The 27,823-nt window shown below is 28.5% G+C and overlaps 1 protein-coding gene across 1 annotated transcript; it reads left to right on the top strand.

The window, feature by feature from the left end:
• LOC149877657 (uncharacterized) lies at window positions 1-27,701 on the top strand. The gene is made up of 28 exons (XM_090073786.1): window positions 1-230; window positions 1,144-2,022; window positions 3,861-3,990; window positions 4,066-4,396; window positions 4,577-4,871; window positions 4,990-5,227; window positions 5,604-5,783; window positions 5,874-6,151; window positions 9,557-9,670; window positions 11,752-11,876; window positions 11,961-12,106; window positions 12,834-13,001; window positions 13,122-14,176; window positions 14,434-14,591; window positions 15,449-15,581; window positions 15,697-15,846; window positions 18,768-19,685; window positions 20,813-21,196; window positions 21,287-21,708; window positions 21,787-21,994; window positions 22,197-22,469; window positions 22,657-22,909; window positions 25,725-25,798; window positions 25,899-26,037; window positions 26,304-26,426; window positions 26,535-26,594; window positions 26,695-26,726; window positions 26,959-27,701. Exons 1-28 carry the CDS (start codon window positions 176-178, stop codon window positions 27,357-27,359), a joined length of 7,722 nt encoding a protein of 2,573 aa, XP_089929912.1. The 5' UTR covers window positions 1-175; the 3' UTR covers window positions 27,360-27,701.
• Window positions 27,702-27,823: the final 122 nt, after the last annotated feature.

The following is a 27,823-nucleotide window of genomic DNA, read 5'->3' as shown; positions in this document are numbered from 1 at the left end:
GCTTATTCATCGTATTTTGCGCCGCTGTAAAACAAAATCTCGTGCAAGATGAATTTTTCGAGTGGAAAGTTTTAATTTTATATTCTTAAGTAAAGTTAAAATGGTCTTGATTATTTTTTTGATTTTGAAGGAGATTTCTAGTTAGATTTTTATTCCGCCATCCTTGAGGTCGAAAATGTATTACACTTGCTTTTTGTTTTCAGTTCTTTTGAACCATCAGTACTCAGAAGGTAACTGATTTCACATATTTTATATTAACTATCTACTATCAGCACATGCAGCAACATATAGCACTTTAAAAACTATCTTCATTTTTAATTTGATAACTGTATATAATTTCTTTAAACCAAATATGGTATTTTTATTAACAGTAATTTAAGTCATTCAGAGCCGTCGGACCTGGAGGGCAGGGACCATGGCTCAAATATTTTAACGATTTTATTTTTTAAACCACTTTTATTTACAATAACTCTTTTTACACCACTTATATTTACAATATTTTCTCTTGCACTATGTTTTACGAACAAATGTAACTCCGCCCTTACTGTCGATACGTTTAAAGAGACCTGTTTTCTCCTTCTGCCCCATAAAACATTTTGGCGATGCTGTAATTGTTATAAGTTAGGTTAAGAAAACCTGAAATAAAAATAGAACATAGAAATTATTAACTGTCTTTCTAGAAAATGAAATAACATCAAAGTATAAAAAACAATATTTCTTATGTGGAAAATTGTCTCAAGTACGAAAAATAGAATAACTAAATTAAATGCCGTGGACAAAAATTAAAATGCCATGGGTAGAAAGTGCATGAAGAGGTTTAGAACCCCCTTCCTCAATTTTTAAAGTTATTTTTGTGGAAAAATTTCTTTTCTGAAAAAGCCTAATTAGCATGCATGATTACATGACCAATTACACAATTTAAGAAAATAAAAAATTAAGACCATAAAAAGCGTTCCCATGCGCCGACTGACGGAGTTAAATTAGTTGTTTTTTTTTATGCAACGAAATAATAACAAAAAAAAAAACACGTGCTTCTGAGAGTTATGGATTTATTTTGGTAAAAATTTACTCTGTTACCTTAACAATAATAAATCGATAAAATAAAATAGAATTTTAAATTTCGACGTTTTTTGGTGTTGTCAGGTTTTTCCAATATTGCTGTGAGCTCATATCTATTTGAAAACCAGCAGATAGCTACTACCGGATGGTCAAAAATTACAAAATGGATTATTTCAGCTGGTTATGGAAGCTTCACCTCATCAGTATCATTTGATACTGGAGAATTCAATGTAATACAATCTGGATTGTATCAGTTGTTTACCACTATTACATTTTCAGGTGCTCAAACTGGATTTTTTAAAGTTGCATTAGTTTACAACAATGACTTGAGCTACAACTTTTCTGGCCTTTCCACCACTTTTCAAGACTCAGTTGGGTACAGAAGCTTGTCAGTATTTGGTACAGCTCGTCTTTATGCTGGTGATATTGTGTCTGTTTATGTATTTTCTGAGTTGGATACAGATTGGTTAATTCGGGGAAATTCTGAATCAACATTTTGTATTCAATTTGTTGGTTTTTATAACCAGGTTCCAGGTTTCTCATCATATTTAACTCAAGATTATAATGTAGATGATAATAACTGGAATAGAATACTAAAATGGAATACTAAAGATAAGCCTGGGCTCTTTAAGAGCAGAACTGGCTTTTCCCAAGACGTTGGTGAGTTCGTATCAATATGTGATGGTATTTATCAGTTTTCTGCAAACATTTTAATTTCAACTTCTAAAAGTGGTCGTTTTGATGTTGGTATCGCATTAAATGGAATATCAGATGGAAGTATAACTGGTGCTGACATCAACTCAGATCTTCAAGAATTAGTATTTTCATTGAGTATTTCTATATCTTTAAAGTTATTTACTGGAGATTCAGTTGTGATTGTTAGCAGAGGCAGCCAAAGTTACTCCATTAAAATGGGAAGTGGATTTTTTGGCATAATGGTTAATAAGGGTGGAACAGTGCCAGGTAAAATATCTAATTGAAATTATTTGTTTAGCTTTTAATTCTTTAATTATAATGATAAGAAAAACAATAACAGCAACAACAACAGCAACAACAATGACAATAATAATGATAATTATAATGATAATGATAATGATAATGGTAATAATAATAGTAATAGTATTATTTTTATTATTATTATTATTATTATTATTATTATTATTATTATTATTATTATTATTATTATTATTATTATTATTGTTATTACTATTATTATTATTATTATTATTATTGTTATTATTATTATTATTATTATTATTATTATTATTATTATTATTATTATTATTATTATTATTATTATTATTATTATTATTACTATTATTGTTATTATTATTATTGTTATTATTATTATTATTATTATTATTATTATTATTATTATTATTATTATTATTATTATTATTATTATTATTATTATTATTATTATTATTGTTTTATTGTTATTATTTTTATTGCTATTATTTTTATTGTTATTATTATTATTATTATTATTATTATTATTATTATTATTATTATTATTATTATTATTATTATTATTATTATTATTATTATTATTATTATTATTGTTATTATTATTGTTATTATTATTATTATTATTATTGTTTTATTATTATTATTATTATTATTATTGTTTTATTATTATTGTTATTATTATTATTATTATTATTATTATTATTATTATTATTATTATTATTATTATTATTATTATTATTATTATTATTATTATTATTATTATTATTATTATTGTTATTATTATTGTTATTATTATTATTATTATTATTGTTTTATTATTATTATTATTATTATTATTATTATTATTATTATTGTTTTATTATTATTGTTATTATTATTATTGTTATTGTTATCATTATTATTATTATTATTATTATTATTATTATTATTATTATTATTATTATTATTATTATTATTATTATTATTATTATTATTATTATTATTATTATTATTATTATTATTATTATTATTATTATTATTATTATTATTATTATTGTTAATTATGATAACAATAGTAGTAATGGTATTTACCAGGTGGAAAATTAAAATAGTACTCTGAGACTTGATTGAATTTTTGAGAAAAAGTAAGCAACTCTAAATGTTGGAAGTTATGTTTCGGGCTAAGGTTTTGTATAGCATAAGACAAGCTAGAATTGCTGCAGCAAATAAAAACTGAACTGAATCAGTGAGCAAGAAAAAAATTTAAACCAGAAAAATTGTATGAAAAGCTGGCTTTTTTCACATGACTGTCTTAAGTATGCTGCATAACATGATGGGCATAAAGTTATACAAGCATCAGTATAAACTTTAGCTGGAATATGTAGGTAAGTGCTAGAGCTTTGAGAAGCTAACTGAACATTTCGGTAAGACAGTTATGACATGATGGTCACATGCTCACATGCACAAGTTGTTGTAAAAGTTCTGCAGATACAAATTTCTGAATTTCATTTCAAAAGAATTTTGACCCTTAAATATTTTAAATTTGAACCCCTTTAAGTAATTGGAATGAACTTGTAAACTATGGGATGGTGGGATACTATAGTTTGTAAAAACACTTTAATCTGAATAAAAATGATCAGTGCGGAAAGATAGACAGTTTCTAGACAGTATACTTAATTTTCTATTTGAATTGTATCCCTTCTTAGAGGATTGTTTTCATTTTCCACCTGTTATTTTTATATTATTAACTATTGGGGCAGAATCCCTATTTAATTCCATGGAAGATTGTTTGTCGGAAATTCATGGATCATGATAAGAAACATTTTTAAAAGCTTTTTTTGATTTTTGCAAAGGAATTTCAAGTATGTTTAACACTCCAGTTGTTAATACTGGAGGTGCATGGTTGAGTATTCCTATACCAATACCAACAACTGGTTATGGGCAGTTTAGGACTCCTGATAACAGTGTAATAAGCAATGGAAGGTAATATATAATTAAGTTCTTAAAAGACCAGACAAAAAAATTACATTAGTTTGAGTTTGAAAAATTTTTCTTTAGGTTTTTTTTTTCTGAAACACGAATTTTTATGATCAGCGCAATCATTAATGTACAATCAGCATCATCATCTAACTCGTTAATCATTTCCATGCAAAATGATCCTTCAACACTTTCTTCCCAAAGAACTGGGTTATTTACAACTAATCAGCGAACATCAGTAAATTCAAGCTACAGTATTGCAGGTATTCTTGAGTTGCCAGCTGATCAACCTCTATTTATGTATGTGTATCTTTTATCACAAGGAGATTATTCTATACTTACTGGAAGTCGAGTTTGTATTACTACAGTTCAACAAGAATATGAATCATTTAATGTAGTAATTCCTTCTCCTGTAAGTACAAAAATTTAGTTTTATTTTTTACATAATAAATTCAAAGTTTTCTAAATTTTTCTATCTGGGATAAATGAGACAATATGTTCAAAAGTAGAAATAATGGAAACCAGAATATTGTTTTATTTGATCTTTTACTGTTTTTATTATTTATCAATTACTTTCATAAATTATTTTCAGGTTGATCAAACTATAAAAGATAATTGGGTGGTTATTAATACATGGTCAAAGAGTGTAAAGAGTGACTCTTTTGTATTTACAGAAAAGTTAAGTTCTGGTAAATACACTGCTATGGCAACTGGAATTTATTATTTATCTGCAAACATTATCTTTAAAGATTGCAATGGCCCAATTTATGTTATGATAGCTGTTGACAATCAGTTATCAAAACGTACTTCTTTATATACTACAAAAGGGAAGCCATCAGTAGTTCAGGATAGTCTCAGTGTATCTGGAGCTTTATTTATTAAGAAAGGTGTGTAGCATGATTAAGCTGTTGTATTTATTTTGTTGACGTTAAAATTAATCTGTGAAAATTAATTAATTAATCTTGATCAAAAATGTTCAACTCTTTAACTGAAGATGTGTTTTAGATTCTTACGTCAATGTTTTTGTCATGATGGAAAATGACAACAGCTGGTCCATAGATGCTGACTCAACCTTTTCTATGGTGTTCCTAGGATATCAGAGTAATGTTTTTGGCGTAACAACAGTTCTGTCAGTAAATTTAGACTGCACTTCTGGCTGGACTAAGATTACTAAATGGAAGGCTCAAACCGTTGCAGGTCCTTTCTTTGATTTTGGAGGAGCATTCTACCCAGACACAGGAGAGTAAGTAATTTTTCAAAATTGGGTTGCTTATATGTTGTTATAGATTTTGTTATACATTTTGTTATACATTGATATATATGTTTGTATTTTTTGATATGATACAAGAAAGTAGTTTATCACATTTTTAATGTTAAAAATGTAAAAAACTACTTTTTTAATTTCATTTTTGCTTAACTGTCATCCTCTTTTTAATGCAATTTTTGAAAGTTTTCATGGCTGTCAAGTCATGAAACAAGTAATACGCATCAATAGAAATAGAATAGATTTTAAAGTAGAATTTTGATTCCTTTACTGGCATCAATAGTCTCTTCAAAAAAGCATTTAAAGCATTTAACTAAAAAGATTAAAATATATTGATTTTATTCATGCCTTTCAGCTTCATTGCTCTGAAATCTGGTTTTTACATCATCAGTGCTGGAGTAAAAATGATTCAGGCAAGTGCAGTTGGTTCTAGTTTTACTCTAAATGTTGCTGTAAATGGTAATCCATCGAGCTATCTGTATCAAAATGGAATTCAAGATTATCTTAAAAATGATAAAGCTGCTCAAAGTACAACGTAGGTTGCGATTTTTTTAAACATAGTTCATTTTTCATAATCAGCCACTTGTTTATACTTTTACCTTTTTGTTTATTTACTTTCATGAAGTGATTTTTACTCATTGATTGTATCTGGTTTGGTGTCAGTCAATACTGGTGATAGCATTTCACTGTATATCAAATCTGAAGGTGATAATTCATACACTATTAGTCAAGATAGTTTTGCTTCTATTGTTTTTGTGGCTCCTAATAACAATATCTACTCATCTGGAATGCAGTTGATGTTAAACACAGTAATAAACCAACAACAGAGCGCTGCAGACTGGTTTAAAGTTAAGAATTGGGAAAGTAGTAGATTAAACACTGCACCAGGAGTATTCAGCAGTGGTAAATTCAAAAACTTTGTGATGTACTTTTAATTAAATTATATAATTTCTCATAATAATTAACTTATAGTTAACATATACAGTTTTTTGTAGCTTAAATTTCTAAAACAATTATATATATATATATATATATATATATATATATATATATATATATATATATATATATATATATATATATATATATATATATATATATATATATATATATATATATATATATATATATATATATATATGAATAGTATGCAACAAGATTATTATAAAATATGTAATAAGATAAACCAAAATTCAAATTGATTTAAATAATTTAAAAAATGTCAAAAAAAAAATTAATATAATAAATATCAATAATATAAACTATAATATTTCCGAAATTAAGTCTTGTTTCTAAAGACATTTTTTTTCGAAAACTATGATTTTAGAAAATGTCAAATGTATTCATACCTAGTTTTTTGTTTTATAGTTTGTTAATATTTAGTATGAAGTCCTTTGACATTGATTACTGCTCGCAAGCATTAACTAAGGTTTACAAAATATTTTTCCAAAGCTAAAGAGAAATTTTGTTTGTTGGTACTATGCTTACCTGTCTATTACCCCCTGGTACCCCTATTAAATTTGCTAATATGGGTGAGCACAGTTCCAGCAAATTCTTAATTTGATTAATATTTGGTTTTGACCAGGCCAATCTAACAATTCCATTTCATTTTCTTTAAAATATGCTTTGGCAATCCCACCGGATCATTGTCTTTTCGGAAGATAAATTTGTCTGATAATTCAAATTTTATAAGTATTTACGTATCTAACTCTTGTTAAGTTTTCTTCAATTTGAACTAAGTTACCAACTCTATTGTACAGCCCCAAACAAGTACATTACCACCTCCATGTTTGATAGTTGCTTTTATTGTTTTTATTCAAGGTTTTTGCTTTTCTTTTTCATACATTTGATCTTTTTGGAACTCTTTAGTACAAATTTACTTTTATCAGACCATAAAACTAATTTCCAAAAATCTAGTGGCTTTGAAAAGTACATTTTTGCAAAGGCACTGGTTTTTATTTTTCTCGAAATGAAAGGTTTTTTTAAGACAGGATACATTTGGTTTTATTTGATTTTTCCTAAATGTTGTTTTAGGTGAAGGCGTTGAATTGTGGTTTATTTTTCACACTTTCATTTTAGTTTTTATTTTGTTTTTGTGTTATTCATTGCACTCTTAGTTTGCTTTTATTATATTTTTCAGAAATTTCCCTATATTTCTTATGCCACTTTCATGATCATTAACAATCATTTGCTGTATCTTAACACTAGTTTTGCAAGACTTAGGCATTTTGGCCTTTGAAATAAAACAAAGCAGTAATTATTAAAATATTTTAAAGTTTCACTCCAGACACACAAAAAAAAACTTATTGTCAAAAATAATTAAAAAATAAATCTACAGTACTAAATAGATTAATAGGTATGAATACTTACGTCATTTGTAAAATTACACTTTTAATTTTATATACTAAATAAAACCAAACATCAAATTAAATATCATAATTATTAACACAGAATTATTCTTTATCATGTTTACATGTTTATTTTTTTGTAGTAATAAAGAATATTACACATTAGAGTAAGAAAACAAAATTTAGTATTATGCTAGGGGTATCAACAATTTTGTTGCATACACACATGCATTCATGTATACATTACATTGCATTGTATTGCATTGCATTACATTACATTACATTACATACATACATATCAGATCTACTGGAAAGTTCTGTCTATTTTTATCACAACATGTTTAGATAGTTAAGTACATCTTTATTTGGTGTATGTGTACCTCTCTATTCTTATCACTTAATGTATATATAATTATGTAGCATTTTAACTAAAGTAAAGTTGATTCCTATTAGTCTTATGTGTGAAGTGATTGTGTTCACAATAACAAAAATGTACTCAAAGTTTATTTTTGTTATTGTGTTTTATACATAAATTTCAACAGGGAAGAAATGCTACAAAAGCATGTATTAACTTATTAAAAGTATTTGATGAAGGTTTGATAAAGTTTGAAAGTGTTTACATCATTTAAAACAGTTTCTGATGCATGCAGAAGATTGTTCAAAAAGTTTAGATCAGATTTTTTTGACCGTTCTGAAAAACCATGTTTTGGGCAAGCATTTTTGATAAATGACAGTTTTGTAAAGACTATTTTGGAACAGGATTCTGACAATATTAGGGTTCACAGAAAGGCTTTGTTCAGCTCAGCAAATCAAATTCTATCTGACTATATTTGAAAGATATGATTGGTGTGGAAATATTAAAGTGCAACATGAATTAAGTAAGAAGAATTTGAATGACTGAGTTGTCATATGCACATCTCTGCTTGCTCAATACAAAATTGAGTCCTACTTGGAGTGGATGATAACTGGGGATAAAAAGTGGGTTACCTACAAAAGGTGGGTTACCTACATAAGGAAAAGGGCATATTGTGAACCCAGAAAATGTAGTCCTTCCACCTCTAAACCAAGTTTGATTCTCAATAAAAGAAAGTTGTGTAAGTAGTGCAACATTCAAGGAACATTCTATGAGCTTTTAAAACTGAACAAAAAGCTCATTTCAGAGAAGTATTGTCAGCAACTGGATAATTGAAACCAAGAAAAGAGGCCATCAATGCTCAATAGGAAGAGTATCATAGTGCATCAGGTCACATACTGAAATTTGCAGAACAAGGCTGGGAAGTTCTATAGCATCCACCATATCTCCAGAATTAGTACCCTCTGACTATCACTTATTATTGTCCTTACAAAATATTTAATGGGGCAAAAAAAAATTCATAAATGAAAAAGAAACCAAACAAGCACTGGTTCAATTTTTCACATCAAAAAATAAAGTATTTTTCCAAAATAGGATATACAAATTCCCCTCATGCTGGCAAGAAATCATTAATAATAACGGCAGTTAAATTTTTTAATTATTTACAGAAGAACAATTTGGGTTTTGCTTTATTCCAAAAATTACAGACAAATTTTTTCCAGTAGACATGATATATATATATATGTGTGTGTGTGTGTGTGTGTGTGTGTGTGTGTGTGTGTGTGTGTGTGTGTGTGTGTGTGTGTGTGTGTGTGTGTGTCTAGGTAGGTAGGTAGGTAGGTAGGTAGGTAGGTAGGTAAGTAGGTAGGTAGGTAGGTAGGTAGGTAGGTAGGTAGGTAGGTAGGTAGGTAGGTAGGTAGGTAGGTAGGTAGGTAGGTAGGTAGGTAGGTAGGTAGGTAGGTAGGTAGGTAGGTAGGTAGGTAGGTAGGTAGGTAGGTAGGTAGGTAGGTAGGTATATGTATGTAATGTTAAAAATGTTGAAAAATGAACAGTAATAAAATTTTTTTCCAATTTTGAAATTATTTTTAAAAAATCATTTTTGTTTAGGAAATCTTCTAGCACTAGATCAAAACCTAGGAACTGTGACAGTTCAAGCGACAGGAATTTATATGATTTTTGTTAATCTAGCTGTTAGTTCTAGTGGCATTAACTTTCAGTTTGGTAATTTTTAATACTTACAATTTCATTTTTAAATTTTCAGTGTTGCCATAGATACCCAAACAGCACAATTAATTTGGGAATATATACCAGTTAGTAACTGCTGCTTGAACCTGAATTATAAATAAATATAACCACCAATATTTAAGACAAAAATAATCAAATGTAAAAATCAGTATTTAAATGTTAAACTGATAAACCCTAGACTAAACAAATACTACAAATGTTTTGATATCTAGGTTCATTCTAAACAACGCTATTTTAATGCTCATTTCAATAATTATCGTTTTTTTATTGCCATATTCTACAGTCAAGAAATAAACTGACTACCTGTAACAATATTTTTTAATGAAACAAAATAGCTTTTTTTCTGTTTGTATCAGCTGAATAACTTTTGTTTTGTAAGCTATAAAGTTATTCCATTATTTTTTAGACTACCTCTTTGTCTGTTTTATGTCCTCCGATAATTTCTTTTTCCAGCTGTTCCATACTAAAACAAAGTTGACTTCTGGTTCTCAGTTTAGAGTTTGATGTGTCTAACTTAATATTTTGGGCACCAACATTTAGTACCCAAATCCAATCAAGATTCATATTTCTCACTGTTAAACTGTACAAATTGTACAAAAATACTTTTAAAGTTTTTTCCTCATTTAAAAATTTTTTGTTCTGTTTAAATTAATTTTGAATGATTTACAGCAAAAAAAAAAATATCCTAAAGAGTGTGCATTTTCAAAAGAAAAAAAAAAGTGCTTTAGAAAACTTACATGATTCTGCTATTACAAATTTTATGTTGACAGTAAAACTGAAAAGCTCTGTTTTGAAAAGTTGTAAAGTTTTTTTTTATTTAAGTTTATATAAATCAGATAAAACAAATGCCACAGATAAAATTTCATGGATGGAATGTCATTTAAATTAGTACTGTTCTCTCACCTAATAGCAGCTATGCTACACCTCATGATTGTTGGTATCAATTAAACATTGTTTGCTAATGTAAACCCCATAGTGATAGTAACCTTTTGTTTGTTTGGATTTTAAACCATTGTAGTCGCCCACTAAGTTTGAAACAGTTGTTTCTGTTGCATCAACAGATACTTTTATACACTTTCACCTACTACAGCTTCACCTGAAGAATTCCTGAAAGATTCAAGTAGATAAGTAAAAAAATATTAATACACAATTTATTTAAATTTGCACATTTTTATTATGTAATAATTTATGCTAGTTTATTAATCAATATAATGTTTTTTATGAGACAATTGCACTTTGTGTAATTAGACAGTTTGCTAACAAACAGTTTTTAGCTGATTTTATTGGAACACATTTCCTCATTTAATTTTTTACAGACATGAAGTGCCCATAAGATTATAGCATTAAAAAAAATTATTTTCTGCAAAAAAAAATACACACAAAATGATTCTAAAAATATAGAAGAGCCAATTCTGGAACTACTTTTTAGTTGGGTTTGGAACTCAAACTTTTACAGGAAAGTTAAATAAAGGCTAACAATACAAATTACAAGTTAATTGCAGTTGGTCTAGATCAATTTTTGACCAGATCTTCACCAATTCAGACTTCAGGACTCCCACATTTGAGTTGGTCTTAGCTGGCTTCACAGATTTCATGACAAACCAAACACCAAAGGATTTAGGTCTGGTGATGATGGGGGCCACATTTCAGGAGTCCAAACATGAGTTTCACTTTTTCTTCTTATCATGAAATCTTCTCGCCAGAAAGGACAATAGAGGTATCATAATTATTCATAAAGTCAAGAACACTGTACCCATTTGCCTCTTCACTATTTTTGATATTTCTATAAAGAAAAGCATGGTTTTCACAAATTAGTTCCTCTACCATTTAACAGCCTACCATCACAGTAATATGCTTTTAGTTGCCTGAATCTTAAGTTAGTAACAGGTGCTGTCTGGGTAATTACTTCTGAATCTGTTTTTTAATTTTTATAAAAAAAAAAAAAAGAATGTTGGTACTTTAAAAAAGAATCCATTGTCATCATGGAAAATAGATTTCATCCAACAGAGTGTTTTTTAATGTAAAGTTTTATAAACTTTTTTGAACTTGTTTAATAGCGGTACACACAACAGTGACTGCAGCCACGTTAACAACACGATATAGTGAAACAGATCGTACTCAATACACTATGAAGGTTTTTGGCACTTTATATCTCTACAAAGGTCAAGTTCTCTCAGTTAAGGTACAATATACTCTTAAAGTGTTGATGGTTTAATACTTTTTTTATTTTACAGTTTTTAATAAGTTTTAGAGATTTTATCATTAGGTCAAACCATCTTCTGCAAATGCACAATGGGAAAATCTTCGCCCTAATAGTGGTTGGTCATTAGTCAGAATACCTCCTTATATGCCAATTCCATCAGTTGGATCAAGAAAACCTCTTCTCGAATCACTTCCAGCCATGAAACAAGGGTAAAAAAGTTTAATCTTTTATTTTTTTAATTTTCTTTATTTTTTTGTTCATCACAAAAACCAACTTGAGTATACCTTTAAAATCATTTATAAATATTGTAAAATATTTATTAGCAAAAGTTTATTATTTTGTAAATATAGTATATAATCTATAAGCAAAAGTTTAATAGCAAAAGTTTAAAACAAATTTCAGCGAAATGCATCAAGTTGTGTTTGATATCTTTGGTTAAAAAGACACCTCTATCGTCCTTTTTGGTGAGAAGATATCATAGTGAAGAAAAAAAGTGAAAGTCATGTTTGGATTCCTGAAATGTGGCCCCCTGTGCTGAATGTCTTTTGTTCAAATGTTTTTTAAACTTTTTCTTTTGAAAAAAATTTTGGTTTTTTCAAATTTTAACACAAAGAAAAACTGCCCTTGAAAGTTTGATTTCACTTATGAAATATCTGCAAAGATATCATTAATTAGAAATCATTGTACAAGTAAAAACACTGCACAATCTTCTACTGTGAATCCATAGAAAATTCATCTGTGAATAAGAAATAGATAATACTGTTGTTTATAAAAAAACAATTCTTAACGCATGCAAGTCCAAAACCTTCAATCTAAAACTCATATTTATAAGCTTTAAGTTATAATTATTGATTTATAAATGTTTGTAAACAAAGTTGTAATTATTATTCAATTGTTATTTTTATTGTTACCATTTTTATCTTTTTTTTTTTACAGATATTTTACGCGTCTGAGAAATTGGTCTGTTACTATGTCAACAAATCTCGGTGTTGAAGGAGAAGGGCTAAACCAAAAAGATGGAATATATACTGCTTCTCTTGGTGGGGTGTACTTAGTATCAACATCTGTTGTGATTAAAACAAATGAAAGTCAAGTGTCTATTGGGTTTGTTTAACCTTTGCTTTTTTTTTTTTATTTTTTGTTGTTATAAGTTTTAGGCATTAAAGTTCAAATGCTGAAATTGATTTTCTGCTTTTTATCTGTTTATTATTTTTTATTTTTAAGCCTAAAAATTGGTATAAATGCAAATTTAAGTGATGTGGTGGTGATCAGGTCTGGAGTTGGCCCATCATACTCACTTCCTCTGTGTTCTGGGATTTGTACCATTTACATAACACAAGCAGTTCAACTTTTAGTCGGCCACACTGTAGCAGTTTTTATTCAATCAAATGCACAAACAACTTATGTGGCAGAGTCAAGCAGATTCAGTCTGAAGCTCTTGCTTCCTCTTAAATCTATAGAAAATGGTTTTTCATGCCAATTCTCTTCTGAATTAAAAATAAGTTCTTCAGGTGAGCAGAAAATAACTGGATGGTCTGTTCCAGAGACCATACATTACAAGAATTCTGCACAAGTTGATGAATATAGCATCACCAGTCAAGGATTATATTTAGTAGCATTCAACATTGATTTATTAGACCTCAAAGGATTTGTTAGTATAAAAACATTTTCAACCGCAATTCTCATGAACCTTATTGAGTACTTTTATGATGGAACTACTCCTTTTACTCTATCATCTGCTACTGCTGTTTACCTTTATGCTGGTGATACATATTCTATAAAAGTTAATGCTGAGACTGATAGTTCATATTCAATCGGTAAACCATCATCAAGTTCATTGACATTTATTGGAGATAATTCTGATGGTTTTTCTGCAGTGCAGTCTAAAATTAATAGTAATTTTTACAATCAAAGCCAATGGTATCCAGTTGGTGGCTGGACAACAGTTGGAAGCGGGTGGTTATTTGAGATGGGTAATGGTTTTCTCTCTAAAATAGATTATATAGTTGAGAAATCTGGATTTTTTTTCATCTCAGCAAACGTTATTTTTGATAAAGTTCAAAATGAAAATTTTGTTGAATTAGTTGTTGTGCTCAATAAAATAGTTCACTTGTTGCATGATAGAAAAGTGTTGTCTTCAAAATCATCCACAACTTCAATGCTCCGTGGAGGAGTTTATTTAAATAAGTTAGATTACTTACAGTTACAAGTAAGACTGGGTTCTAATAGTGATACCTTGGTAATCAAAAAAGAATCATCATTTTCAATTGTTCGTATTGGTGAGCAGTTGTTTTTTTAAGCAAGGATTTTTTTTTTTACTTTTTTTTGATTTCAATTAACATGACTTTAATATTAACATTAAACTATTAAGAAATTATAAGTATTATAAATAGCAATTCCAATATTGTATATTAAAGTTGCAACATAAAGTTAATAATAATAACAATAGTTTGTTCTATATTTATTGCTTTTATTTTTATTTCTTAAGTATAAGGTCATTTGTGATTATTATAAAATTTGCATGAAATTTTCATAGGGGTTGACACTCTTTCCACAACTTGTGTGGACAATGGACCAAATATACTTGGAGAACTAGCTAGTACAAATACAAGATTAGGACTGGGAGAAAATGTAATCTGGGATTGCTCTGCTGTTGGGAACAATGTAACTTATCAATGGATGAAAAATTTCCAGGTTTGATAATAATATTATTAACTAATCAGTTTCTTTACATTTATTTTACTTTGTTTAAATATTACACTGTTATGCTTCTGACTGGTATATATTGATACACTTAAAAGAATTCACTTATTTTTTGAGCTGTAATTTTTCAGTGTCCCGTCAATTCCAATAACAACATTCTTTAAGTTATTGTTTACTTCATTCACTGTTATGTTGCACAAATATGTTGATTTTTTATATCAATTTTGAAGTTTTGTGGTATCGGTGAAAAAAGTTAAATGTTGTGCATCTGCAACATATTTATAGCAACATATTTATAATTTTTTATCAGTTTCTATCAGTCTCTATCAGTTAGTCTCTATCAGTTTGTCTCTATCAGTCAGTTAGTTAGATTTTTGGTTAAAAGTCAGTGGTGAAGATTTTTTTGTGATCTAAAAAATTGTTTCATTTAAAATACTCAAAGAAAGGAGGATTTCAGAAAAAACTCTAAAATTTTGTTAGAATTCAGATAAAGAACTTAAGCCAATCCAGAAAATTTCTCTTCACATAGAGGGAAAAGGAAGGCACTTAGTGACCCCTATCCTATCCTCTTTCCACTATCCCTATCCTCCTATCCCCTATCCCATATCTCCCAGTCCCCATCTCAAATATTCCCTAGTTTTCAGCCTTGAGAAATTAAGATCGCATGATCACTAAGATCACATGATCACTAAGATCACATGATCACTAAGATGCAACAGAAAATCACTTTTAATTGGATCTTAATTATGTTATTAGTTGCCAGTAGTTACCAAAGTAAATAATTTTCCAAATCATTGAAAATTATTTACTTTGGTAACTACTGGCAACTTTTTTATGTACAATTTTAGCCCTTACAGGGAATGACCTCACAGCTGTTGCAAATACTCAATGCAAAATCAACTGACAGTGGAACCTATTTTTGTGCAGCAGTTCAAAACAAAGTCAGGGTGTCGAGTAATATAGCAAAAATAGTTGTTTTTGGTAAGTGCAGTAATAACAATAACTAATTTTAGCTACTAATTTTAGAAAATGCTATTTAATGTCCTAAATTGATAGTTTAACACAAACATCTTTCTGCAATTCCATATTTATTTAGATACTTATCCTGTATTCTTAAATCCTCCCTCTGACTATAATATAACAGCAATGGAGAATGGACCTCAAGTCATGGATTTACTAAAAATCTCTGTAAAAACACAAAGTTTAGAATCTAACCTTGATGAAATGTTTTTTGATATTGTGGAAGGTATATTTATGTTAAATATTATCATATTAATGTAATTTATATTAAATAATACTTATAGATTACATTTTTTTTTTAAACAGCAACTTTCACCAAACCTTTTATTTATTTTTTTGTTAACTTTTTTGACTTTGGAAAATTATAGCAAAAGATTTTATATACTGGGGACCTGGGGAGGTTGAGTTACATAAAAAGTAATGACTTGTTCCCTTTTTGTTTTATAACCTTTAGAGTTTAGAGTTTTAGAGCACCTGGATTCTTCTATTATAATAGGAATGTATTTTTAGAGGCAGATTTTACATCATAAAATATCTCTAACCATCCAAATGCAAAAGAAAATTTGAAAAAAAATTGCAAAAGAAAACTAAGATTTCTAAAATGATCTTTTCTCTTAAAATACTATAAACTGTTACCTGTATAAAGATTACTGAAATACTTTTCTCTTAAAATACTATAAAATGTTACCTGTATAAAGATTACTTAGCTGTTATAAAGTATATACTAAACCATTCAACAAAACACAAATTAGTTAAAAACAAAGTAATACACATAGGCTCTTTAAATGTAAATAATATTGTATCTAGGACAAATAAAAGCAGAGCAACCATGCTACTATCAACATAAGCCCAGCCATTGGATTATACCCATAACTCTCCATTCGAACTATTAACCCAATTTCTAAACGCTACAAACAAAAACAGTCTGCTTTCTTTTTTACACCCCCTCCTTCTTTTTCAAACACATTTCAGTCTAAATGGTGCAGCTTATTAGTGCCATGAAGAGGAAATAAAAGCAAATTGACACAAATAAAGTGGTACAGGCAACTAAGGAGCTCACACTAATACAATCTTCTGGTTCATTGCAGGTAAAGTGGGCATGAAACTTCTTTCTTGGAAAAATAAACATTAGAGCTACAGTATTGCTATTATAGGATTTGCAGCCAATACCACTTTAATCTCATTTCATCAGTTCTTGTGAAGTCACCAACTTGTTTATTGACTTTACAAGGTTCTGTTTAACTTTTGTACCATGGAGGCGCAAGTCTCATCAACATAAATTTCAGATGCAAAAAAAAAATTGTTCAAGTATATCAGACAATTCTTAAAAATTGTCAAATTGTTAAAGTTTGTTTCTCATACAATGAATGAATGTCTGATGACAACTTAGGTGAAACTGTAGACCAATACAGCAGAAACTTAATGTTATAGGTAAAAATCTAAAATACACTTCAGGGGCAATTGCTGTATGTGGTTGTTTATTCTTCTAAGAGTTTTCTGCTGCTTTCAAGTAACAACTTGCAAAACATCAATAGATTTTTTTTTTTTTTTTTTTTTCTCATCTTTTTTATGAGATTTTTTTTCAAAATGTGAAAAAAATGTTATTTTTAATTTTTTCAAATCAAATTTTTCCTGTGCAAAGTGGTCTTAAAATTTTTACCAAATTTAGAATAGAAATCAGGACTCAAGAAAAAAGGGATCTCAAGACTGTATTTTTTTGGGGAATATAAAACCTTGAACAGCTGGGTATTTTTTTTTTTTTTTTTAAATTTTGCTTTTTAATGGAACAATAAGATTGATGGACTCCGTATGTGGGAGGGATAACTTGCCCTCTGCACCTTAATTTGCTTAAAATTATGCCTCTAAAGCTAAAAAAAGACAATCTGTAAATACCGTATATATTGTTACTAAAATACTTTTGTACAATTTTTTTTTTCTCTCTATTGTTAAATCCTAGTAAATATGTTGACGCCAATGAACAGTTATTTTCAAAAACCACATTTTAAAAAATTTGATTGGTCTAAAACAGCAGAAGTGATTATTTTGTAAGCAAACATGCCCTTGTTAATAGAACCTACCATAAAATGTTCTTTCTGTACAAAATTAACTTTTTATAATTTTTGTTCTTTTTTTTGATGCTTCAGAGAAAAACTTCATTTATGACATATTCTTTTGGAATGACCACTCTCTATATCTGTCAGTTTGACAAAAAAAACTTCTTCTATTTTGATTTTCAGGCTAATACTCATAGGGTATTGCTTTTTTCCGAGCCATTTGCCACAAACTCTGCACATGAATTTCAAATTTGTGTTGTGTAGTTCCATCTAAAGACAAAAAAATAATATTTGAGAATGCAAATTTATAAACATAAATAATTTATAAATCTTTAAACTCTTAGGTAAAAAAACTTTCATTCAAAAACTTTCATTCAAAAACTTTTATGTTTTTGAATGAAAGAAGTCACTAAACTTACTTAGGTAAAAAAAGCTTTCATTCATGTTTTTAATTTCATTCGTGTTTTTAAGAAGTCACTAACTTTTCTATATAAAAACTTATTAAAACTTGAAATAAACTTGTTTCTTGTCAAAAATGCAGAAACTTAATTTTCACAGCATTAATTTTTTATATTTTATATTAAAAAAAAAAAATAATAATAAAAACAATAAATAAATGATAAATAATCTGAGAAAGGAAAAAACCTAAGGTTTTAATTTAAGTTCTCAAGATTTTTAGTATAGTTATATACAATAAGATAAACCTCCATCTACAATGATTGGTTGGTTGTTGATTGCAAACTGAGTTAAATTAGTTAAATTTCATTTGTTTCAAATATAAATTGCAATAATAATAACAACAATAACAACAATTAAATAAAAACAGTATAACTTTGATAGAAATATTATCACTTTGTATTCAATAGTTGCAACCCTTTTTTCTCAAAATATTATAGCACCCCCATAATTTATCCTTCCCCCTCTTCCATTCTCTCATCTTCTATGCAAAAAAGCCTAAAATTTTTTTTTCTAAAAAAACAGTAAAAATTGACTTTACATTTTTATTCTCTAAACTGACATGTTTTTTCCATGCATCTTGTATATGTTCATGGATATATATATATCTGTTTGCATATTTCTTTAATTATTTTAGGGAATGATCTTGGGTTCTTTCAGCTTTATCCAAGTAGATCTACCACAGGCACAACATTAACAAGAATTAAACCTCTAGATAGAGAAACAACAAAATATTATAAGTTAAAAATCAAAGCAGCTAATGTGTTGCGCATAGAGTTTAGTACCAATCAAGCAATATGGATTACTGTTCTAGATGAAAATGATAATTCTCCTGTATTTGATAAGAAAATTTATAACGTATCTGTGTTAGAAAATTCTCCTATTGGAACAGTTTTGCTGCAAATGAATGCAACAGATCTTGATGAAGGCCAAAATGCAATCATTATTTATTCAATTGTGCCCATTGTTGATAGTAATTTATTTGCAATAAATTCATCTAGTGGATTGATTACAGTTGCTGCTAATTTAGATAGGGAGGTAAAGTCATCATATGTCATTGTCATTGAAGCTAGCAACATTGTAAAATCTGTGCCATCTTCATATGCCCAAGTATATATCACAGTTCTTGATGTAAATGAATTTGAACCATACTGGTTACAGGATACATATAATGTTGATATATCAGAGATACTGACACCAGGAATACCTATAAAACAGCTGCTAGCAACTGATAACGATTCTGGTTTAAATGCACTTATAAAGTACACAATTGTTAGTGGTAATGAAGCTGATTTATTTGACATTATGCCGACAGGAATGTTGGTGACAAAAGGCTATTTTAGTTATAAATCAAAAAATATCTATGTGTTAAAAGTTCATATCGAAGACAGTGGGTCACCACCTAAGTCTGGTCTCAAGGATGCCACAGTAACAGTTAATATTCTTAATTCTAATGGTAACAAGCCAATATTTGAAAAACCAGAGTACATTGCAACAGTGACAGAGAACTCTCTTTTCTTTAATCCTCCTTTTGTTGTTAAAGCAGGTAGCACAGGTAACAGTAATTTTTTTCTCTCATTTTCAAACTTTAGCATCTTTGAATTATAAATTTATAACTGGTTAAGCCTATAATAGTTAATGCAAAGATTTAAGTTTCTTATTGGTAAATACAACAATTCTATAAAGTTTTGTAACATCATTTAAAAGTGTAACAATAATTTTAATCAGCATTTTAATCAAGAATGCAAGTCATAAAAGAGCAGCAATGACTTATTCATTTTTAGTAGACTGTTCAGGCAAATGATTAAACTCTGATTTTTGATTTACTAAAGTAAATGTTACATGAAAACTTGATTTTCATGTAACATTTACTCTAGTAAATCAAATCAAAAGTTTGTCATAAACTGTTGAGAAAGCAAACTTAAAAATTATGACTACCCTTGACAATAAAAAGTGTTAAGATTTCAACAATAAGATCCTGGCAACTTTTGGCAGGTGCTGGATATTACACTAGTGACAAGAAAAGTCCTAGCAGTGCTGGATATTACACTAGTGACAAGAAAAGTCCTAGCAGTGCTGGATATTACACTAGTGACAAGAAAAGTCCTAGCAGTGCTGGATATTACACTAGTGACAAGAAAAGTCCTAGCAGTGCTGGATATTACACTAGTGACAAGAAAAGTCCTAGCAGTGCTGGATATTACACTAGTGACAAGAAAAGTACTACACCAAGAAATGTTAAAACAAAAAATAAAAAGAAGTTTGCTTAAAAAATTGGCTGAAAGTTGTATAAGTACAAAACTTTAGACCACAAATTTTATCATAATTAAATTCTTGATTTGCCATTTATTAAAGAACATTTTGACAATTTTAATTTTGTATTTTGATCTGATAAAGCTCCTCATTAATGATCTGACAAAAGCTGTACAAAAATTTTACAAATGCAAAAAAATATCATTGATAATGCTTTAGGAAACAACATGTAAGTGATTGTTGACAAATATAGTTAGAAAAATAATGGCTTGAATTTATCCAATATCCACTTGCCTCAACAGTTATAAAGGTTATCCAAAAGTTTCTTACAGAGTTCTTTAAGTAACTAATAAATCTGTAATGTCTCTGTCATATAAATGGTTGATATGTTCTTACTATTGTAACACTACTGATATTTTTCTATTTCAGAAGTAATGCAGTATAGTATTCCTAGCAACCAAAATGTTTCTGACATATTTGCAATTGGTCCTCAAACAGGAATCATTACCTTAAAGCGTCCTCTTGATTATGAACAGGCAACATTTTATCAGTTTACTGTTCAAGCTTCTGATTCAGGTGTTCCACCTACAATAGCAAAAACAAATGTTCTTGTAAAAGTAATTGATGTCAATGACAATGCACCTTTATTCTTGGAGTTAAATAAAACCATATATGTACAAGAAACATCAAGCGTGGGAAAAGTGGTATATCGTGTATCTGCTATAGATAAAGATTCAGGAACAAATGGAATAATTGGCTACAAAATTGTATCAGGAAACACTAACAATGTGTTTTACATAAATTCTTATACAGGTGGGTTTATTTTAATGAATATTAAAAAATCTTTTTTTAGTTGTCAAATCTGTTAGAGTATCTTTAAGGAAAAACATTTTATGATTTTAGGTGATGTTACCACTCAGAAACCTTTAGATAGAGAAAGCAATGATCATTTTATCCTAAACATAATAGCATTTGACTTTGGTGTCCCATCCTTAGAAAGTTCAGCTTTTACTTTGGAGGTTTTTGTCACAGACATTAATGATAATGCCCCAATGTTTGACTTACCATCATATGCAGCAAACATATATGAAGATCAACCAATCAATTCAACGTTATTTTCATTTGCTGTTCAAGATGCAGACTTAGGAATCAATTCTTTATTTAATGTCACCTTGTCTGAGTATTCTAGTTTTTCCATTAAAGAAAATGGAAAACGTTTTGACCTTATTTTAAGTGGGCCATTGGATTACAATAAAAGAAGTCTCTATCAGTTTTTTCTTGAGGCAAAAGATTTTGGTGTCCCCCCCTTAAGTTCATTAGCACCTGTAAGTAAACTTTTCTATTTCAATTTTTTTCACAAATTTCTTTGTGGATGTAGTGAATGTCAAATTTATTTCTTCCAGGTGACTGTAAAAATTAATCAAGTAAATCGTTATGCTCCTTCATTTGCAATATACACTTATACAACTACTTTAAGTGATACCTCCATTCCTGACCAATTTGTATCTCAGCTTGTTGCTGTTGACCCTGACCTTGGACCAGAAGGTCGTCTTAAATACACTATTGTAAGTGGTAATGAGGATGGCGCATTTGAAATTGACATGTACACAGGTCCATTTCCTTGCTTTTTTCCTTTTTAGTTTATTTTTAATTTTTTTATTTGTTTGATTTTATTATCTTTTTATCTTTATTTGATCTCAAGAGTCTTTATAGTTTTCATCCAAGTAGGTGCAACAATGTAATTATATAACTGAGACTTTACTTCTAGAAAAATGTCTTTTTGAATACTTATACATTTTTTTTTATCTTTCAGGCATTGTATATGCAAAACCCCGGAAGGGATTTCAATTTTCTCCTCAATACCAATTAAGTATCACAGCTGAAGATAGCTTTAAACCTCCAAAGGTTTCTCCTCCTGCAATTCTTTTTGTACGAGTCTCAACAATCCCAAGGGTTTTGGTAGACAATGTTAACATCGGCAGTTACCAATTTCAAGCAACCATTTCATTAAAAGAGTTTGCTTATTTACAGAATGCAAATAAATTGCAAGTGTTAGTGCAACGATATGCACCCTCTGACTCATCTTGTAAATAGTTTTTCTTAAATCTTATAGTTCTTTTTTATGAAGTTCTTTTAAATATAATTCAATAAGTTTAATATTTAAGAATTTTCAGGGGGTTTAGTTACAAAGCCTTTAGTTTCCGTTCTCTGTAGTTTTTTGAGATGATTTAAAGGCAACAATCAAAAAAATAAGTTTTTGATTTTTTGTTTAGTTGCAGTTAACACCCTGGAAAAGCCTACAACTTGGTTCCAAATTAACTACAATGTAGATGAGCCAAAACTTACACGCTACATCGCAGTTGAAAAGTTTTTGCCATTGTCACAAGTACGAGTTCGGCGGTCAGTTATTAATATTACAGACAGTTTTTCAGTGGTTATTGGAGAAAATACAAGCTGTGCTTCAATTAAAACTTTTGATAATAATTCTATTTGCAATGGTCCCCTTAAAGCAGGCCTAGCATACAGGTAGAGTTGATAAAACTTTTTCAGACAAATTTTTAAAGGCTGGGATATTTGTAGAGTTCATAAATAAATGGTTCTATACAATGTTCTAATAAGTTTTCACCTAATAGAGGATTGTATAAAAGAAATTTGTATGAAATTTTTTTTTTCATAGAGTTAAAGAACTGAATTACGTTATATTTAGTTCTATTAATTGTGGCCCTCAGCATATTAAAGATTGATAAAAATATAAATGAAAACTATTTGTGGGTTCTTTAAGACCTTTATGTAGAGGTTACAAATCCTTTGAAACTAAAATTCTGCTGCTACCTAGGTTTCTAATCACTTTTTATCTTTTAGCCATTAATTCAAAAAAATATTTTCATCTGGTGCAAGCTAAAGGAAAAACATGACAATTTTTTTAAAGTTAGAAAATTATTATCAGTTAAAAATTACTTCTGCTCTCTGATTTCTTAAAATTATATAAACTTAAAATTATTTTTGATTGAGAAATAATACAACATGTTTCTGTACAGTTTAAAAACACTGGGAATTATTGCTCTTTATTAGGGCATTAGGAAAAATTCAAAAAAAATATTAAAAAAAACTGAGAATGAGAAAACTTAGAATGAGAAGAAGAAAAAGTACAACATATTTATGTACAGTTTAAATGCACCGAGAATAATCCACTTCATTAGTGCATTAGAAATAATTCAAATGAAATATTAATACAAAAATTAAACAAAATGTTAAAAAATTAAACTAGCAAAACAAAAAGTTTAAACTAAAATTTAAATTAAAACAAAAAATTAAAAGTTAAAAAGTATTAGTGAAAATTAAAAGTGTTAAAAGTGTTAATTAAAAGTGATTTGAGTGCATGCATTAAATAGTGTATGTTTTAAATTGTCACAGTATCAGAAATTGCAAGACAATAAATTTGGTGAACAAGGTAGCCAAAGCTGTGTGATAAAATGGCTGATAATACATTCATTTCTGAAGGTCTTTGTTATGCAAAGTTAATAACCCTAACCAATTATAATGGAGATGATTGATTCAACAAATTCTCTACAGATTGACTCTCCAGCTTATTCAGATACAAATCTATAATCTGCTTTATGTTCTTAAAGACATTGTTCAGTTTGTTCATGAATGATGTGTATTTTAAGAGATCTGTACCCTTCTGAATCCTTGATCTGAATCCCTGAACCATTTTCTTCAAAAGATACAAGTATTGAGATAAATTTTAAGAAACTTTTCCGTTTCAAAAAAAACCCTTCAAGAAAATATAACTAAAAACAAGAGTATATTTTCACCAAGGCAACATCATATTCATTAGATTCAACAAGTTTATCTGCATATTGAAGTAGTTTACAGCATGCGTTTCCTTCAGAAACCTCACCCTAAACAAGTATGATTTAATTTTTTATGTTTTCAAGAAATTGGTAGAAATTGATAAAACCTTCCAGAAAACATGACTGATGAATCATTGTATTAAATTTAATTCTGGAAAAGGGTATTTAGCTATAATCAAGCTGTAATGGTTCATTAAAAAATGAAAGAAATCTTTCCAATTCCTGTAGCAGTAAGTAAACCATTGTCTTCAGTGATGTCAGAAGCCAAAATTCTTTTATAACCCCATCCTTTAACAAATGATTGATAACTAACATACATTGCTGTAATCCATATATTGCATTGGATTGTTTATCTTCCCTTGTTCTAGTTTATTTTATCAATATAAAGTCTTTATAGTTAGGCTTTGTAGTTGAATCTTTTACAGCTTAAGTCTTTATAGTCAGGCATATTTGGTAATTTTCTTTTTTTAGTTTCTCATTTAATGTTATTCTGCAGGTCACATTTAATAAGAGGATATATGCTGTTTAATACATCAAAACTTGAGTTTATGTGCACTTTTTTTATTCAATTATATTTTTATAAGTTTATTTGTTCAATTATAATTTTTATGATAGCAAAATGTTGAGGCTTTATTTTAGATGTATTTTTTCCTACTTCCCAGGGGGACAAACCTTTAACCTAGATTCTTCATGATTTGCAGATTTAATTTGCATGCATCATCTTTACATATCTTTCAGCATATCTTTACATATCTTTTAGCATATCTTTTAAAGTATGTAAATATAAAAGTATGCATACAACTGTAAAAAAGTCTGTCCATATTTATTTAAAATTATTTTTGAACACAGTAGTTCAAATTTAATTAAAATAATAGTTATTACTTTTTAGTTTTTGTTCTTTCCGGTCCTGATTTTTACTTGATAAAAACTGATCATTTTAATAACAGTTGAATATAGTACTTTATCAAGATCTACAAGTTTCTTTTAATTTAATACCAGAACAAATGATCTAGTTATGCCAACAAATATTTGATTTAAGCTTCGATTTGGGTCTCGTTTTTCAGAACAAATCAATTGCTTCTATTTAATATATTTTATCAAATTTTCTAACATTAAACTAATAAAAGATTTAGTCTATTTGACTAGAGATGATAATCACCTTCAAAATGTTTTTTTATTTTACATTAAAGCAGAAAAGTCCAACAAAAAATATTTGCAAAAATGGTTTACATGAATGTCATTTAAAAATCTTAACCGGATAGAAACCGTGTTCTAACCAGATAGAAAATTAATTTCAACAGATTTGTGACTTCTAAGTAAGCTCTTTAAGGATCAGTTTTGGTTGAGATTTTTTATTGATCTTAAATCCTCTTTACCACTGACACATCTCTTTGACTGGTTAATTTGATACACAAAACTCTGATAAATAAAAAACTCACTTTTATTTAATTAAATTGGTTGGTTGATGTTGAAGCCTATCTTTTCAGGCTGCAATTAAGAGTTTATGAAGATGGAAATATTGTTCCTATCGAAAGTTCTTTCTCTGATCCTGTTACAATTCGTAAGCAAAACATTTGAGAAATTTTCTTACACTTTGTACTAAATAAAGTTTGAGTTTTTTGTAAAATATTATTTCCAAATTTCTTTTTCTTTCCTTTCAGCAAATAGAGCACTCCCCTATTTGTCTTTTCAAGACACTTCACAAGATGGTATGGTGGTTTTAGCTTCTGCATTTGGGGCAATATGTTTTCTTTCGTTTATAGTCGTTTTCATATACGTATGCTGGAAACAGAGGCATGAGTAAGATGTGAAATTTTTTTACATATTATTTATTTTAATCACATCCATGATGGATATCAAAAGACAAATAAGTTTTAAAATCTTTAGACTTATATTTTTAAATGATTCAATAATCCTGAATATTTTTCATGTTGTGCTCTGTTAGTAAAACTGATGGTTGTCTAATTTAAACTCCATTTAAATTCAAATGGAGATTTTTAATTTAAAAATAATTTTTCCATTTAAAAAGATTTCTTTCTTTTTTTTTTTTTTTTTTTTTTTTGTAGAATTTTATATAATGAGCACTTAAAGGAACACACCAATAGAATTGGAGTCATATATGATCGGAGCGAAAAACCCTCTCCTTCAAATCCAAACACTTTTTATTCTCTTGGCCAGAGGGGGGGAAGGTAATTTTAATTTTTTAAGTCGTTGAAAAATAATGAATAAAACTCCTAAAAAAAAAATGTAAATAAAGACAACAAAAGAGTGATTTTTCTTTTTTTTTTTTGTTAAAGATTTGAAAAAAACATAAAAGAGGAATCTGGTATTGGAACTCATCACGTTGATTATCAAAGGTGAACAAATTAAAATTTTGGGTTTCACAATATCTTTTACATGTAAGGTATATATAATCTTTGTTTTAATACGTAAATATGTATTTTTTTTATATTGTAGTATCGCATCCTCTCAAATCTATTCAAAGCAAGGTAATTTATGTAATTTATGTAATTTCAATCCTCCAATACTGAACGTTTTCTGGAATTCAAAAAATTATCAAATTGATTTTCTTTGTTTGTTTTGTTAAAAGAAAACTAATAAAAAGATAAAAAGTGGTTACTAATGGTACGAAATAAAAACTGTGCATGGGTGCGTGTGTCTGTGTGCGTATTGCTGCGTGTGCGCGTATATATTTGTATAAATACATACACTTAACTTTAGAGAGTAAAAGATCTCAAGTGCCAATCTTAGTCCTACCTCGTGAAGGAAGTTTAGGCGAACCGTCTATCGAAGAGACTGATCCATCTGAACATTTATATGCTCTAGCTGATGAAATGTCTAAGAAACAACAACAAGAAATGAAGCAAAAAGAACAAGAATCCGAAAATTCTAATGTCGAAGTAAATAAGTCTAAGAGAAGTATGTCTGTCTTTGACTTAGTCGTCCAAATGAAAGTGCAGGAGAAAGAGAAAAATTTGATTGAAAAAATGCGGCATTCGTATGAACAAAATGTGGCCGATGACCAAGATTCATCAGTTGAATATGAATCGGCTGCGAGTTCAGGAGGACAGCATACGGCTCAATCTGCAGACAATGACGATGATGGTTCGATAATTTTATAAAAGCGTTTGAGTCTGAGAAATACTGTTTTAGAATCTTTCTTCCTCTTTGAAAAGATAAATCATCTGATGGTTTAAATCTTCTTGAAGATATTAACAGTAACTCTTTAACTCATAAATAAAGAAAAAAAAAGAAAAAAGAAACACACAAATGGTGGTACATTCGTGTGTTTCATATCGAACTGTAGTTTTGAACTTTGATACTGTGTGGCTACGATAACACAGTGAGTGGATGGATTTTTGGTGGTTTGAATGCATGTAAAAAACAAACAAATATTAAATATTCTTTGAATTTACCTTACCTGTTTGTATTTTATAAACCTGTTTGATGAACTAAATTTTCAGTTATTGGGTTTTTTAAAAAAAACTTTTTAGTTTATGTTTAGCCTGTTAAAATTTTACTTTCTTATGCGCATGTAAAAAAAGTAGCTACATTTATATTTTTATTACAACGAAGATATGTAGAT

The sequence above is a fragment of the Hydra viridissima genome, unplaced genomic scaffold (assembly GCF_058129835.1).
Source record: "Hydra viridissima isolate aposymbiotic clone 2 unplaced genomic scaffold, HvirCarnegie_v1 scaffold_16, whole genome shotgun sequence".
In the NCBI taxonomy this organism is placed as follows: Eukaryota; Metazoa; Cnidaria; class Hydrozoa; order Anthoathecata; family Hydridae; genus Hydra; species Hydra viridissima.
The sequence above is the reverse complement of the archived record's forward strand: the minus strand, read 5'-3'. Positions and strand labels throughout refer to the sequence as shown.